The sequence below is a fragment of the Tamandua tetradactyla genome, chromosome 4 (assembly GCF_023851605.1).
Source record: "Tamandua tetradactyla isolate mTamTet1 chromosome 4, mTamTet1.pri, whole genome shotgun sequence".
Taxonomy (NCBI): domain Eukaryota; kingdom Metazoa; phylum Chordata; class Mammalia; order Pilosa; family Myrmecophagidae; genus Tamandua; species Tamandua tetradactyla.
In genome coordinates, this window is record NC_135330.1 from 15,665,541 (window position 1) to 15,683,568 (window position 18,028).

The 18,028-nt window shown below is 33.5% G+C and overlaps 1 protein-coding gene across 1 annotated transcript in view; it reads left to right on the forward strand.

Annotated features, from left to right (window-relative positions):
* UHMK1 (U2AF homology motif kinase 1) overlaps nt 1-17,469 on the forward strand; it is a 28,957-nt gene extending 11,488 nt beyond the window's left edge. The window contains exons 5-8 of the mRNA XM_077156722.1: nt 1,302-1,378; nt 1,527-1,625; nt 6,784-6,872; nt 10,289-17,469. Of these exons, the coding sequence (XP_077012837.1) occupies nt 1,302-1,378; nt 1,527-1,625; nt 6,784-6,872; nt 10,289-10,435 (412 nt within the window). The 3' untranslated portion in view covers nt 10,436-17,469. The remainder of the gene's footprint in view (nt 1-1,301; nt 1,379-1,526; nt 1,626-6,783; nt 6,873-10,288) is intronic.
* The last annotated feature ends 559 nt before the right edge of the window (nt 17,470-18,028 follow it).

An 18,028-nucleotide genomic window follows, 5' to 3' on the forward strand; every position in this document is an offset into this window, starting at 1 on the left:
CATATTCATCCTTGTATCCCTTCTATCTTAATCTCATTTTATGAACTAATTTTTTCCTTTTATATCAAATTCTTTCTTGAGTTCTTTAACCTCATTTTTGAAATTTTCAAATTTTTCTTTTTCTTTCATATCTTGTATCATTTTTTAAAAATGTTGTTAGCTTATTTTGAGATAGTAAGGTGTGTTCATTTGTGTTGTGGATTTGTCTTTCTGGTAGGCATTCGTTGTGTAAGAGGTATTATGCTGTTCACTTCTTTCAAAAATTTACTTTGTTACAATTCTTTTTATGTTGCTCATTTTTATGTGAAATCAGTTTCTTGAACTTCTAGAAGGAGTAGCTTTTTTTATAATGCACTTCTCCCCCTTCTATAATGTTGTTTCTGTGTATTACTAACAAAGAGAAACATGGTGACTTGTTTCTGAGATCTGCTGGCTCTTCCCCTTCCTACTTTTTTCCTGGACCTTCTTTTTAAAAAATTTTAAAGCCCATCCTGCTCAGTTTGGATTCTGTTCCCAAGAATTTCTTCTCAGTGTAGGACATTTGTCTAGAGGAGGAAACTTTGGCTGGTTAGTTTTGAGAGGTCCCAGAACCTAGACTACTCCAACCCCTTCAGATCTTAACAGAGGGCCCCCTAACGGTTGCCAGATACTCATCGTTTCAGCTACTTTTCTCAAATTGGTCTGCTGCTCATTCTGGTGAGTACGTGGTGGTTTGTGGTATTTTGGATCATCTGTTCTCTCGTTCATCATATCGGCTGTTGCTTCCCTCTGCTTCCTCCTACATAGATGCTAATATGGTATAAGTCCTATTGTTATTGATGGTTTGTCCCCAGCCTCCAGTATTTTAGAATTTATTGGCGATATCTTGTCACCTAGTTTTTTATAAATGTTGTTTATGGGTTTTTGGTTTTGCTATCTAGTTGCTGTATTCTTAGGGATATTTCACAAGATTAAAAATCATCCACTAATAGCTTTTTGTTTTAATTGGGTCACTCTAAATCTGTGTCTGGCTTTTTTCACTTAATGTTATAGAATGTGGATATTTTCTTTATGTTGCATCTATTAATTTAAGACATCATTTGAAACTACAGTATAAAATATTATATCATAGGTATGCATCGTGATCTACTGAGTCATTTACTCATAAATAGTAAATATATTCTTTGTAGGTAAGTGATTCAATAAATCCTGCTAATATAATTAATGCTGCAACGAACATTTAAACTTTTTAGTTTTCCTTAATGATTACATTTTCAAAAAATTTCACAATATTTGTAAATATACCTATTTTCCTATTTTAGCATGCTTCATGATGATCCAAGCAGAAGAATTCCTGCTGAAATGGCATTATGCAGCCCATTCTTTAGCATTCCTTTTGGTAAGTTGTATACTTATTTTTTTTCTTGGTCATGTCACCGTCAAATAAGACATCAGACCTAATTTATATCCCAAGCTCCTTTGACTGGTATTCATTAATTTATTTTTGGAGATGTACATTTAACCATATTATGATGAACTTTTAACAGCCCCTCACATTGAAGATCTGGTAATGCTTCCTACTCCAGTGCTAAGACTGCTGAATGTGCTAGATGATGATTATCTTGAAAATGAAGAGGAATATGAAGGTTAGTGCTTCCTAAAACTATATTTTATTTTAATGTGTCTTTCTTAACTAAGTCTGGAATAGACATATATATCCACAAGATTCTCATATTTCCTAATTTCTGTCGTAAGGATATTGAACCATATGATTGCTACAATACTCTTATTCTTTAATTCCAAAAACCCATAAATCTCATAAGGTTAGTTTTTACAGCAAAATTGTCTGTCTTGTCTTGCTAATCTAGTTCTGCTCTATGCTTTCATTTGTCCCTTCTTGGTCTCTCGTTTTTTTTTTTTTTTCTTTTCACAGCTCATTCATTCAGCACATATTTACTGTGCACATGCTGTGTTCCACTCTGGGATTATTTCCTGTTTTTCAGGAACTAACACTAGTAGGGAGACAAAAGATACAAGCAAACACTTACAGTTGTGGAAAATCTGAGGATAGGGTAATGTACAGGGGCAGAGAAGAAGGCTGCCTAACCCAATCTCTGTGAAGGTTCTGTCTGAGCTCAGTTAGCAGTTAGAGTTGCTTTGTTAAAAGTTAATGGGTTGAGGAGGAAGTAGCATAAAGGCACAGAGATGAGAGAAAATGTGACACACTCAGAGGACAGCAAATTGTTTGGTGTGGTTGAATCTTAGGATCTTTATTGGGAAATGGTCAGAGAACAGCTATCTAACAGACTTGTTTGCTGTGTTTAAAGATGTGAATATAAACTACATGAGAGAGCTGTGCTCAAGCCTAGAATAGTCCCTGGCTTATCATAATATTTGTTAAGTGAATATTTATTCTTTGCTGAATGCAATAAGGAGCCATTAAAAATTTAAAATAGGAGAGTGATATAGTCAGACTTACGTTTAGAGAGAATATTTTGAAAGCAGAGTAGTGAATGAACTAAAACAGAGCCAAAGTTGGACCAGGGATACACAACCAAGGTTGTGAAGCATTTTGCATCAACACAGTACTAGTACTAGAGAAGCGGTTTTTTTGTAGTGGTTAAGAGTACAGACTGGAATCACATGTTGTCTATCACTCATTAGCTTCTTTGACCCACAGTTTCCTCTGCAGAATGGGAGTAATAAATAATATTTATCTCATAGGATTTTTGTGAAAATTAAATGAGTTAATATATAAAAATTTCTTATAATGATGTCTGGCAAATAGTAAGCACCCAGTAAATATTAATTACCTTTAACCACTAGAATGTGAGCTCTACCAGAGCTGGGATTTTTAAGATTGTTTTAGTTTACTGTTATATCCACGGCACTGACACATACTGGACACTCAATATTTACTGAGGGAAAGGAGGAAGGAAGGAAGGATGAAATAAGGAGAATGTTAAGAGTCACTCCACACCTTTCTCTCAGTCTCTCTCTCTCTCTCTCTCTCTTTCTCTGTCAGCCAGCTCAGCAGGAAAACTCACTCTTTCCCCCTACATGGGACATGATTCCCCGGGGTGTAAATCTTCCTGGACATGAGTCCCAGGAATGAGCCCGGACCTGGTATCACGGGACTGACAAAGCCTTCTTGACCAAAAGGGGGAACAGAAATGAAACAAAAAGTTTCAGTGACTGAGAGATTTCAGATAGAGTTGAGAGGTCATTCTGAAAGTTATTCTTAACGCTTTAAATACCCATTTTTAGTTTTTAGTGTATTAAAATAGCTAAAAGGAAGTACCTGAAACTGTTGAACTATAATCCAGTAGCCTCGATTCTTAAAGACAATTGTATAACTGTATAGCTTTTACAATGACTGTGTGATTGTGAAAAGCTTGTGGCTGGCACACCCTTGATCTAGTATATGGACAGGCGAGTAAAAAAATAAATAATAGGGGGGGGCAGGTAAGGAGAATGAGATGTTTGGGTGTCTTTTTTTTAATTTTTTTTTTTTTCATCTTTTGGAGTAATGAACATGTTCAAAAATTGATTGTGGTGATGAATACACAACTAAATAATGATACGTTTTAAGTGAGAGTAGTTAGGAAGTCACTGATGTTCTCACACAGTAACCAGTTATTTTCTGAGTGTTCTTCAGCACTCATGTTGAACTTTTCTGATTTCTTCCTATTGCTTACTTTATCATTTTATTTACTTTCACCATTTAGCTGTTATTTGCTAACAAATGATCCTCAGCTGTTTTCTAGACTTTTGACCTGTTCTTAATTTCTGTATGTTCTGTCCACAGATTATATTTTGTTTTATATTCTGCTAATATTTAAGATGGAAAAAGTTTAAAACAGAAAGCTTTATTTTATACTGTTCTTCCCTATGTTTCTTATTCCTTGTTTTGAACCTGGATATCTCTGAGTCAGTGTACAAAATTCTCTGTCACTAGTAATGTTGGTAACTACAAATTTTTAGCACTTACCCAGTACCTTGGACTTTATATTACCTGAGAAGTACTTACTATTTTCCCATTTTATAATGAAGAAACTGAGGCTCAGTCACAAAGCTAGTAAAAAAATAAATGAGCCAGATATTTAGGTGTGTGTGTATATATGTAAATATATAAAGGTGTTTTGTTTACGGATTCATTACAGTTCAGCAAAAACCTTGTCTGCTTGGTAGGTGGGTTGGGAAATGAGGATCATGATTTTCATAAGCCCAAAGATGTTAATCTCTTATTCAAATCTACCTTCCTTTGTAAGGAAGATTTTTCAGCAAAGGCAGTTGTTAAACTGGAGTTCTGAAACATGCTGTCCTTAGGACATGCCTTTGAATTACTGTATGAAAAAATGATAAGCCAAAAAAAATTTTTAATGAGCATAACTAATCACATATATATATACATTCAATAAAATAAGATTAAATACAACAAAACTGTTTTATTTATTTTTCTATTTAAAAATTTAATTTTGTAGTAATAAATGATTACATTCTCTTTTTGAAAAATTAAAACGTTACGTATAACGTTAATTGTACTGTAGTGCCTCTTGTAAAAGTAAATCATTTTATGTCCTTGAGCTTCAATATCAATTTTTGGGAAATGAATAAACAGTTTCTTTGAGTCTGTGAATGTTAAGAATCTCCAGCCCCTCATCTTTTCAGGATGCCTGTTTATCTGAAAGAATAGTCTAATCCTAGCATTGTTTGAATCAGGTCACTAATGCACAGTGGTTCTAAGTAATTTTTTTGATCAAATTTAATATCCCACTTATATACTTTACTTATCTTTGTATAAGAATTTTTATTTCTGTGAAATTTTCCCCTAAATTATCTCTGTGAAACTCAAGCTTGTGCTTTCTTGAAGAAATTTTAAGAAGACTATATTCTTTTTTTTTTCTTGGTATGTATGTATTTGCTTTGTAAGACTTATTTCTGCTTCTGAATATGTTGAGTATTTCATTGTTGCTTAAATTTTCTAATAAATTTTAGAATCTTACATGAACTAAAGTGCATTAAAAATCTAATACCTTTGCTGGTTCTGATTAGCAGGGTCATTATCAAATAACATTTTTTAGTTTTAGGTAAGTTTTCTTAGCTAGAAATCATTGTTTTGGGACAGCTGTCTTGGAATCTTGGTGGGGATGCAGACGAAAATAGATTCAACCTTCCATTTTACACCAAAATAAATTCCAAATGAATCAAAGTTTAAGTGTTTTTTCAGTATGTTTTGAAGTAGTAAGGGAAAGAATGAAAACAGGAAAGTGAAAAAGGAAGTGGGTGGAAGGGAGAGAAGAAAAGTTTGAAAAAGACATTTTAGAAATCATTTGGAGACCTTTTTCCTCATTGCCTTCCTTGAAAGCAAGATGCATTACCAGGTCTACTGGAGTCATCCACAAAAATTCAGCCAGGGGGCCACGATGGCTCAGCAGGCAGGAATGCTTGCCTACGATGCCAGAGGACCCGGGTTCGTTTCCCGGTGCCTGCCCATTTAAAAAAAAAAAAAAATTCAGCCAGGGTTCCTGCTCTTGCTGCTTCTGCTCAAACCAGCACTGTCTGATTAGGAAATATGGCCTCAGTATGTGCCGCCATTGTTTCTGTCAGTGCGGGAAGGATATAGGCTTCATCAGGTTGGACTAAGTGATCTTCCAAGACACCTGCCTGACTAAGGAAACAATGCTAACTCTTTGTATATAAAATAAAGAAAGAACTAATAAACTAAAAAACAACAACAACAAAAAACCCTGGAGAGAATTCTGTTTATAGTCCTTAAGTGGAAAAGACTTTTTTTCAAGCATGGCATAAAACCTTCAATAAGTAAAATAATAATTTGACATATTTTGGTCATAATTATGACCTCAGCCACCATAAGAAAGATTAAAAGACAAATGACAATCTAGGAAAAATATTTACATTGCTTATTACAGACAAATCCCCTACAAATCAACCCAATAGATAATGGATAAAGGAAATGAATGGACAGACTACAGGAATGAAGTACAAATGTATCAGACATGTATGAAAATACAATTTATATTGCCATTCTTATTGAAATGCTAATTAAAATCAGAACTGTGATTAAAATACCCTACAGTGGATAAGATACAGGAAAATAGACATTCTCATACATCACTGGAGAAAGTGTAAATTGGTAAACCTTTATGACAGTTAAATCGGTAATTCAAACAAAATTACAAGTCCATACCAACTTTGACATAATCTGCTTTTATAAATTCAACTTAAAAGTACTCACATGTTTTGTCTATTGCAGTATCATTTATAGTAGCTAAAGTCTGGAAATAGCTTAATTACTCATCAGTAGGGGACCTTAGATAATTTATAGAGCATTCATAGAGTGATATTACCCAGCCATAAAAATGAGAAAATTTTATACAATTATATGGAAAGATCATAAAGATATATGCTAATAACGAGCAAGATTAGAATATTTTTATTTAAAAACATATAAGCATATTTACTTGTATAAGCCTATAGAATTTATGGAAGGATTTAGAAGAAACTGGTAATCATTATTGTCTTCAGGTAGGGGACAGGAATGGTCATTGGGAGGCAAACTTTATTATTCTTTTTAATTTGAATGTATTGTCTAATTTAAATTTAAACAAAATTGTTTAATACTTTGAATTCATGTAATTCTTAAGCTTGATTTTAGAAGGTATTGAAAATTGCCTCATTATTTAGATATGTTTGTAAATTTTTTGGTATTTTAAAGTTTGAAAACAATACAAGTGTGTTGATTATATCAAAGCAGTTACTGTTACGTGTTTTAATAACCAGATGTTGTAGAAGATGTAAAAGAGGAGTGTCAAAAATATGGACCAGTGGTATCTCTGCTTGTTCCAAAGGAAAATCCTGGCAGAGGACAAGTAAGTGAATGTTTTTATCATTGTAGAGTTAGCAGAGGTTGTTAAAATTCTGTGTAAAATATTTTGGTTCTGTAGAAAGATACATGCAGGCATGTTGCTAGCAATTGTGAGTTTGGTGTTATGGAAAATAAAAATATTTTCTTGCTTGTATTCCTCACTTTTTTCCAAAAGTTCTATACAATGCATATATATTTTTTCATCAGTTAAAATTTGTTTATAAAAAGGTATTAATCAGCTTTTGAGCCATTGTATACAATGACATCAAGTGAATCATTTGCTCGTTTAGGTCAGGTTCAAATACAGAAATATTTTGTTCCAGTTTTGTTCTATTTAAGGTTAGAAAATTAATTAGGTTCAGTTCTGATTCTAACAGAATTATCAGCAGTAATTTAAAGAGAAGAAAGTACTAGACTGAGGATTCTAAAACAAGTGCCATACTCAGTGTCACTAACTGTGATGATCCTCAGTTTCTTTATAAAATTTACAAGCTGAAACTAAATTAAATTATTTGGCAAAGAATTTATAAGAAAATCTTTTTATCTGTGGTATTTTTATTTTTGGACAAACATTATTGTTTTACTTTGTTTCAGAGTTTCTCAACCTTGGCATTATAAGTATTTTGAGCTGGACGGTTTTTGTATTGTATCCTGCATTCTAGGCCTCTGTTTACTGGATGCCAGAACCCTCTCCACAAGTTGTGACAATCAAAAATGTTTCTAGACATTTCCATATGAGGATGAAATTTCCTCCATTTGAGGGTTATTCTGTCTTATGGTTCAGTATTTATGAAAATTCTTGGCAACTGAAAAATATGGAAGAAATTTCCATCTAGTCTTAGTGAAAAGTTATTAGCTATCTCGTAATACATTTACTTCCTTTAGTGTCAGGAGCATACTAAATATTTTTTTGCCGTTTATTCATTCAGCCAATACCTACTGGGCATCGATTATGTTCTAGGCACTCAGCTTACAACAGTGATCAAACAGACAATAAAATATATAATGAGAAGTGCTATGGAGAAAAAATAGATTGAGGAAGAGTCTTAGGTAGTGCTAGGGTGGGGTAGATTGCAGTTTTAATGGAATAGTAGGGAAGAACATACTGAGATGATTATATCTGAGACAGGATTTGAAGGAGTGAGGGAAAGAATTCTAGGCAAAAGGACCAGCAAGTTCCAAGGCTCTGAGTGTGCTTATAGTAAGTTTGAGGAGCAACAGCAGAATGAGAAAGGAGAATAGGAGATGAAATCAAAGAGGGAAGGGAGTGTGGGGGACAGGTAGCGTAGAATGAGCCTGTAGGCCATTGAAACACCATTGGCTTTTACTTTGAAGGAGATGAGAAGGCCTGGGAGGATTTTGTACCAAGGACTAATATGATTTGATATTAATCCATTAGTCAAAATGAAATTGAAACCTGAAGAACTGAAGAAAAGAGCAACAGTTTTTCACCAGAGAGGTGCTTGGCTTTAAGATAATATTGAAAAAGTCAGTCATCAGTAGGAGGAAGTTTGCTCTTTTGAGAAGCTTTCACTAACATTTAAAGGAGAGTGAAAGTGATTTCTGATAAATCTTGTAGCCATGGACCCAATATATTTGTTATACATTGCTAAGAACTAAATAGCCCTGCAGCTAACATGTACTTCTATTTTTGATTAAAAGGAGATAGAAATTATTAAGCATTTCTAAGATGAAATAAAATAAGCATTGATTATGATTAGATTATATATTTTGTGATGTAATACAGGTTTTAACTTCCTCATTACACAGTTTATCTAATCTTAAAAAAGTCACATACAGGGCAGGCTGCCATGGCTCAGCAGGCAGAGCTCTCACCTGCCATACTGGAGGTCTGAAGTTCGATTCCTGGTGCCTCCTGCCCATATGCAAATAAAAAAGAAAAAAATATATTAAAAAAATATATATTTTTAAAAAGTCACATACAATTTTATCTATTGATTTTTTCCTATGCAGTTACATTTAAAATAAAATAAATAGCCTGACTGACCATACTGCTTTAGCCATTTGGAAGTCCTTTTAATATATTTTAGGAACCAGTTATAAGAATAACTGAAAAGCATTGCATACTATGTGAAAAAAGCAGTTTTCATCATTTGGCGAGTTCTTTACTGTATTTTCAAGAGTAATGAATAGGTTCACAATAGTCACAGGACAGAAGAGTCAAAATCAGTTCTACCTTTCCCCTTTTTACAGTATATTTCAATTTAGAAAATCCCATCATAGTCCAAATTACCTTAGATCTAATGTCAGATATCACTACTTAACAGAAATATTTGAATAAGGCAAGGATTGACCAGTCATAGTCTGATAAACTTTGTTTATCAATGAAAGAGGATTCTATAATTAAAAAACAACAACAACAAAACAGTACTGGATTCGCAGTTGCCTCCTTTTCCCATGCCCTGTAGGTTTTTATATCCTGGGAAAATAACGTTTGTTGGACAGGAGAAGAGCTACTATGAAAGAGATGTTGGAAAAGGATAACCTGCCTGAACTTCTAAGCAGATCCATTTTAGGAAAAGATTAACAAGTGGAAGTTGAGAATCTGGAAATTGATTTCCTAGAAACTATGCCCTTTGAAAGTATTTCAGTGTCCTAGCGTACTCACACCCAGTTTGGAGACTGTTGATAAAATGAGGAAAGCATACGTTGAGGAGGGAGAGGCAGTTCTTTGCCTGGTTCATCAATTTGCAAGATAACTAAGGACAAGACATTTCAAATAATTTCACCTCTTTTTTTCCCCCCCACCTCCTTTTAACTGTTGCTTTAGGTCAATAAATAGAACTTATAAATTATTATGCCATATCTCTACCAACCTACCTGAGGAGTTCAGATGCTTTGGAAAAGAAAATTACCTTGTTTTTAACTTCTTTCTTATGGCAGTTATATTTATGGCTTCTACAAATCTTTAAATAGGGATAATTTCCAGTGGCTTTTCCTAGTGTTTTTTTCTTCTTCCGCTGTTAGAAGTATAGATTATCTTGTTAGTATCAGTGAAATGCAGTTGCTCTCTGGGCTGTTCAAACCTGTCATTGGCAAGTGACTAATAGTTTTCAGCACCCCTGTAAGAATTTGGCAAGAAGTTATACATTTTTCATTCAACTTGTCTTTGATGGATTTTCTCAGAATTGAACAGAGATTTAAACAGAAGATCTAATCTTCTGAACAGAAGTATTCTAAATCTTGTGACTCAAAAGTGCAATCCATGGACCAGCAACATCACTTGGGAGATTGGTTAGAAATGTAAAACATTTCACATCTATGGCCACACTTTAGACCTATTAAACAGAATCTTTATTTTAACAAAATCGCCAAATGACTATGCACATTAGAATTGTAGAAGCACTGGTCTAAAATGATCTTGCTGAAAATGAAATTATTTTCTCTGTCCTTTTTTAGGTCTTTGTCGAGTATGCAAATGCTGGTGATTCCAAAGCTGCTCAGAAATTACTGACTGGAAGGATGTTTGATGGGAAGTTTGTTGTGGCTACATTCTACCCACTGAGTGCCTACAAGAGGGGATATCTATATCAAACCTTGCTTTAATCAGTAACCTAAGGACTATTTCCTGTTTCTTCTCTTCCATTTCCTGGGTTATTGTATTCCATATCTGAATGCAGCCGTACCTGGTTACCATTTTAAGAGGGTAGTTTATTCATTTATTTAATCCTCCTAATTTGCAGCCATTACCCAAACAGGGACTGCATTGCAGACATTTGGCATTGAGTAGGACACTTCTCAGCTATACATTGAGGGCCTTTAGAGCATCTATTTGGGCAGTGTTTTTTTGTGCAGTAGGGCAGGTGCTGCTCTTCAGTATGTAACCTAAATAGATATAATTATTTCATGTGATCATGAAGCAAGGATGAATAATATCATGTCAAAGTGAATATTTTTAACAAATTTATTAGGGCTGGTGACACACTTAAAGATTATTTGTGTTGTCAGGTGGTTCTTTGCTTATTGATATTCATAGTTGGCACTGGATGCTCTCAGCGATGTTAAGTAACTGAAAAGCAACAATTACCTACTGTGTTCTTAACACTGAATTGTGAATTTTTTAAAAAGAAGTACTGTAGTCCTGAATATTCCTTTAACAAAACTGCAGTGAGCCTATCAACATTTTTTTTTAATTAAGGCTTTTAAAATAGAAAGCTGATGCTTGATCTTGCACAATTTTTATGTCTAGTATGTATGCTTGAATCAGTGTGTGGGTGTGAGAGATTAGAGAAAATTTGAGTCAGCCTATTTTATAGTGTGAGTTTTGTGGGTTAAAACAGTCTACACCCATTTTTCCCTTACCTGTTTCATATCTATAAGATTTAGAATATGTTTTCTGAGAATCAGCCTGTCTGATAAAATGTAAATGACAAAGTTCATTCCTGAGAGGCTAGGAACAAACTGGAGTTTAGACTGTTTGGGGGTCATATTGAAATTCTCTTAAAGAGAAACTGAAAAACAATGAAAAAGTTTTGCTACATGTAAATTGTCACCATCCTTCAGTTTACTTTAAACCCTGTATTAGCCCTACTTTTTTTTAATCTCTTATGATCTCATTATAAGATTTCTTGAAATATGGTTCTACCTACTATGCAGGAAAATTGAAGTGGGTCAAAAAGAAAGAATTGAATGTACCTTGAAGGGAAAAGAAGAAAAATAGGCAAAGAGGATGAATGATCGAGGATTCTTTCACTCTGAAAGCTAGAGGAACAGCATCCCAGGGCCTGGCTTTTGACAACAAGGAAGTTTAGAAAAAGTTGTAGATATAAAGAAGTGGAATCAGAAAGTAAAGGAAACTCAAAGAAGTCTTAAAAGGATTCAGAGCAATCTAATGCATCTCTGAGTGGAGGAATACAGGTTGATGATGTGTGAATTTCTTTCACTTCATGGTAGATTGCGTTTAAAAGTATAAAAATTAGGACACCTTTATAAAGCACTGATTATACATAAAAACACAAAAGATGAGTTGTATAAAGATTATGAATGTTTTCTTATTTCCTCATCTGAATGAAATTTTTATTTTATTTTTGTAAAGAAAAAGTCTTTTATATCTTTCCCTGTTGGGAGCCTCCTCATGTAATCTTTTCTTGTGTGTGCCGTGCAGATTCCTGACAGTCCAAGTAGAATTTACACTTTAGAGGATGAATTATTTTACCTTACTCCAACAATCACTGTTTTGCCATTTCATTTATTTACAGTTATTCAGGACTCTCCCTTAATAGTTATTAGAAAGCCAAATTTGATATAAGGAGGTTTATTTATGAACTGCCAAAGGCCTTGTGACATGGTCTTCAAGGGAAAATTTATAGTAAGCTCCCATATGTGCCCTTAGAAGGAAGAATTATTAATTTGAGTTCTTTTTGAGATTGGTTATTTGATTTTGTTCCCAGAATAAAATTCATGAGAGTAGACCCACTATTTGGGGACTTAAACTTTCCTGAAACAATAAATGTTTGTATGTTTAGTAGCTTCCATGGTGATAGAAACACCAGGTACTTACATACATACCGATGAAAACAAGAGTACGAACGATTTCTTCTGAAGGGCAAGTATTCTAGGTTAGTACATGCACCTTTCTCATTCTTTCCTCCCTGTCCCCCCAATCCTTAGAATTAAAACTGCAGGTATGCTTCTAAGCTTCTGGTACAGTATGCTGCTAACATTTTGATGCTGAACTTCACAGCATTCTTTGATCATCTTATTGCTGATAGATTCATACATATATGTAGTATTTAATATTGTAGGATTTTATAACAAAAATGTTAGCTAGGTTTTAGGAGAGTTGAGGGAATAGTTGATGAGTTTCAGTAAACATGCATTGAAATGAATATTTTATATTGAAGCCACAGAAATGAAGAAACATGCCTCCTATGATTTAATTGCCATTTTATAGCTCTTAGCCCATTATTACCAAAGATGACGTTTGCAGATTCTCCTTCCGTATTCTGATATAATCAGAAGTTAAATCATAATCTTTTTAAAATCTGAACCAAATATTAACAAGAAATGCAGTTTTCATGGTTCTTTTAAGAGGAAATATATAGGCAGATTTTGATCCCTTGAAGTTATTGAAAACTTAGAAATTTTCTTTTTCAGAAGCAGGGTAAAAAAGTGAGGGTTCATGTCACATAATCCCTACCCATTTGGGCAAATTTTATCTCAGGTAGTTTTTCTTTTCTAAATTCTTATTGTGCTTCCTTCCCTCTTACCTTTCCAATTTATTCTTTATTGTTCCATGATATTTTGCAGTGGCACATTTTGCCTGAAGAAAGGCACATAAATTGATTATTCTGTAGGAAATCTTTGGCTCTTTGGAATATCATATGAACAGAAGATGGCCAGCCAGTTACTTTCAAAACTTTAGTACTATATTTAAAGGGGAAGGACAATTGTAGTTAAATTTGTACACCTCAGTAAGAGATAGCAGTATCTAAAAGTAACTATTGGCTGCATTGTAAAGGAATAAGAAAAAAAATTAACCTTTGCCAGTGAGAGATCTGCAGCTTTTACCACCGATGACTTCCCTGTTTTGTGGCCATCAATATAGCAGCTCTGTTTAGAGAAATTCCCTCCCTGCTATATGCCTTGAGTTAAAACCAAGGCTGTTTTGAGAACAAAACCATGAATGTAGTTTTACTCATCTTTGTGTTCTTACTGAGACAAGGATTGCCTTTTTGCTACTCCAGCTGCAAGAGTGCTGATATGTTAAGAAAAAAGTCTGAATTCTTAGTTAACTTGCCTTCTAGATTCTTGTTACTTGTACTTATATTGTAACTGTTGAGCAAAAATACTACAAGGAGTGCTGTCAGAAATAGTGCTACCATGTTGAGGAAGAGAAAGAGAAACTATGGGCATAAGGTTTGTTTCTGCCTTACCACACTGGGCTTTCACCCTGGTAAGGGCATCAGTTACTTTCTGGAATAAATTATAGGCAGAATTATAGCACTTATCGCAGAGAATACTATTTCATGGTTCATTTGAGTTGCAGTGCATCTAATGTACGTAACTAAAGTTTTGTCATCATTTTTATCCTTAGAGCTTTTAAATTAGGCATGTCTTCCATAATTTCTACTATCATTTATATTTGACAGCATGGCATTTTTGCTTTTTATAATTAATTTAATGGAAATAAGTACCATAGGAAATTATAATAATCATAATAACATAGTTACTGTGTATGAGAGTAGGGGAGACCCTAGTTACCACATATTTTACCTAGAATCTTATGCAAGGGTACAATACTAGGTGGCTTTATTCAGATTAGGGTACAGATGAAATTGTATCATGACTTTTAGTCTGGTCGCCGTATAGAGAGTCAGAGATTTAAGAAAGTGCCTTGTGTTTATTGGAAAATACATAAACTCATTTGGGTGGAAGCTTCCCAGATGGTGATAATTGCACCTCTGCCTTTTCCTTGGAATAACTTTTGGATTGAGTCAAGTAATATGAAAGTCCAAAATGTCCTTGGTTCACTTTTGTGTGTGTGTATAAAACTGTTCTTATTTGACCTTTTCCCATTATTACATATGATGGAAAGCCAGAGTTATCTGGCAGAATCTAATTCTTTCTTGGATCTAATTCCATTTTTAGCATCAGGTTACTTCCTCAAATATTATTTATGCTAACTCTAATATAATCTATTTATTTCTTGTTAAGTATGGTCATACAAATTTCCATTTCCTCTTAAGGTGCTCAATAAATTACCTTTATTTTAAAATGGTAATTTTTCAAACTATTATTTATTAGCCTTCTTAATGAGTATAAAAATGTTAAATCCTTAATAGGGAACTTGTGTGAACCTTTTATGGTGTATTTGAATGAGTTAAATTTTCTTAATTGTAGGGGAACCATGGATATTTTAGTTTTTGGTCTTTTTTTGCATGGGCGAGCACCAGGAATCGGACTCAGTTCTCTGCATGACAGGTGAAAATTCTGCCTGCTGAGCCACCATGACCCAACCTTAGTTTTTTAATTACCCAGAGTTTTAAAGATTTTATTTTGTTTTGTTTTTGGTTTGTTTCTTTTACCTGATACCACAGGATAAATCATGTTTATTATCCTAGCCACCTCCCCCAAATTGTTTTTCACTATTTTTAAACTATATGATGACCACTAAATTCACACAGTGGCATGTAATTGACAAGAACTATGGATAATTAAGAAGAAGGTAAAAAATTGTATGTTTTTTTACTGTGATTTTATAGTGGAATGGGCTGTAAAGCAAATATCTGTAAACCAGAGAGCATTTAGGAGAGTGTATATTTTGCAGATGGTGATTAAGGTGATCTTCAGGATGTGAGATACAAAATAGTTTGCACAACATTTGTACTCCTGATAAAGTTTTTATTCATTTTCCTATAGCTCAGAACCTTTGTTATTTCTTGGTCTGCTTTGAGGATTAATGTTTTAAATTTGCTTTATTTGCGCTTTTCAGAGTTATCATCATCATGGCAGTTGTGTCTTGAATTGTGTCATAAATGCTGGAATTCATGGGAAACTTACCAAATGTTTTTGCCTGAGTGTTACTACTTATTAAATAGGGTACCTGTCACAGTAAACCTGAAGAAAACTGATGGCTGTTTTGTATGTTTTATGACCTGGGTTCATGTTATTTTACTACTTTCATTTAAAGGCAAAGGAAAACTTTCTGTCTTATTTACTCTGTGACCATTAATCTCTGTGCAGAAGAGAGCTTATTTTGGTATGTTACCTTGCATAACAAAAATAATATTCTGAAAAAAAGCAACTGGAATTATTTTTTTGTTTGTTTCTTTTTGGAAAACCCTTATGTAAGAATCAGAGCTGCTTACTACATAAGTTCTTGGTTGTCAGCAAGAGAATTACTTGTAGTTTACTTTTTTATCCCAGGTTGGAACTGCCTTCCCTTCTGGGCTATCTCTCCTTATAATATCTAATAACAGGAAAGTGAGTGTGTAAAAGCAAATGTATTGAACCATTTTAAAATTACACGTATATGGGCCTGAAATCTCTTCAGTTATTTGAATTAATAGCTGTATTATTTTTTTTTTTAGCAAGTGTTGTTAGAAGCCTGCCAAAGTTAAGAGTAAAGAAGAAAAGGATGATAAAAATAGATGAGGGGGGAAAAATGACTTCCTTCCTTACTCATATTAACAGTCTTTCATATTTTTAATGCTCTAAAAATGATCATTTGTGTTTTGAAATCCAGGTTTGGTACCTGTAGCATAGAAATATTGCCTTTCCTATACATCCCCTTTTATTGTTCCATCCAGAAAATTATTGTAAAAGCTTATGAAACCATATTAAATCCTCATAATTCAGTTTGGCCTAATTTTAAAAAATAAATATTTGAATTTCAGCTTTTGTATATTTGGTATACATCAAATTTGGTATACATACTCCTGCAGATCAGGGGTCAGAAAGAAACTGGGAATTGGCCATCTTCATATTTCTTTTGCATATTGGGTTTAGTAGGTGGCATCAGTATGCACTTGCTGCCAAGTTATAGCACCTTATGGAAGTAAGTAGTTTATTTATTATAGCAAGAAAAAGTTAAGCTCCCACTCTGTAGAATATTTACTTTGCAGAGGGTAAAGCTGTCATACCTTTTCCTGAAGGATTTATTCATTCATAATTCTTTTTTTAAAAAATCTTAAATAACTTAACATTCCTTTACCTCTAAACAGTGTCATAGCTGGGGTAGAAGAGATTTCCCCCAATAGGGCTCCATCGTTGCTACCTTTTGATCACTCTTTAAAAAATCCAGTTATGATCAATAAGTGTTAACAGTATATGACCTCCAGTATCATCACTGGAGGGGGTTGATTGTGAATATTAAAACCCTACTATTTGTCTCAATAATACATAATTGCTATGCTTTGTTAAGAAGGTATGGTTGGGAAAAAATGTGAAAGATCACTTAAACCAAAGCCAGTTATAAGGAGTATTCTCTCCTGTTGGTTTACCTTCACCTCAGAACTACAAGAATATTAAAAATACCTAGTGAATAGCTGTAACATTTCTACCAGTTGTTTCAATAGCATATTGGTCTTGGCATTTCTTGGCACTATGGTTCTTTGTTCTTGGTGATGTCTTAATGTTTGTGACTTTGATTTTTTTAATTACTAAGTGAAACTATAAATGTAGATGTGTGTCAATACCAAGATTTTTTTCTCAAATCCCTAAATTTCTGGTTTCCATTCAAGTCTTTTAAACTTGCTTTTTTTTTTCTTGCTAAATAGTAAAGAACTTTTATTTACCACTTTCCTATATATCTAAAAAGTATGAACACTGCATTTCAATTAATTGTGTTATGTATAGTTTTTGGCTGGACACTTTTTCTGTAAACACAATTGCCTTGTTCAGTTTTGCTGTAAACTGACTTATAAGATGCACTGTTGATATGCTTTCTGATGTGTGTTTGATAAAGATGATAAAATAAAACTTAAAAATAAAGGGATTGCTTTTTCATTTCAACTCTTTCTAAACTTAGTATAAATATTCAAGTTCAGATACAGGTGGATATACTTATTTTTTACTGAAAGACCTCATTGAAAAAGTTTCCATGTAACTTCACCTGTCCACTTCTGAAGAGTATGATTTTCATTTATTCAAATAGTATGTGAAATTAGACAATACTGAAATGTAATTTTTTTTTTATTTTGAAATAAATGCTTTTGATATTATAGAAACATCCTGTTTTAATGAAAAGAACCGGAATTTGGAATCTGGAGATTTGTATTAAGTTGGTTCTCTTATTAAATTGGGTAGCCTTAACTAAGTGAGTTAATTTCTGACAATAGTAGTATTTTTATGTTATGAGAACCACATGAAATAGTAGGGATAAAAATAATAATAGTAAACCTTCCTTTACGGAGCTATTTTATTTTACATGCTTTGTGTCATGTGTTAATGTTTCTTTTTCATATATGGAAACTGAGTCTCAAACTTGTCCAATATTTCATAAAAGTTAGAGGTGGATTTAGGGAGTAGAATGCTTTGGGAGGTTGGTCTCTAAATGATGAATTTAAGGAGAAGATGCTGATAGAACTGTTGTAAGAGCGCTGACTGGAGATAATGAATATTTAAACCATCTGGTCTCATATTTGAGCATATATCAGAATCACCTCGAAGGGTTTGTTAAAATACAAATTCTTGGGC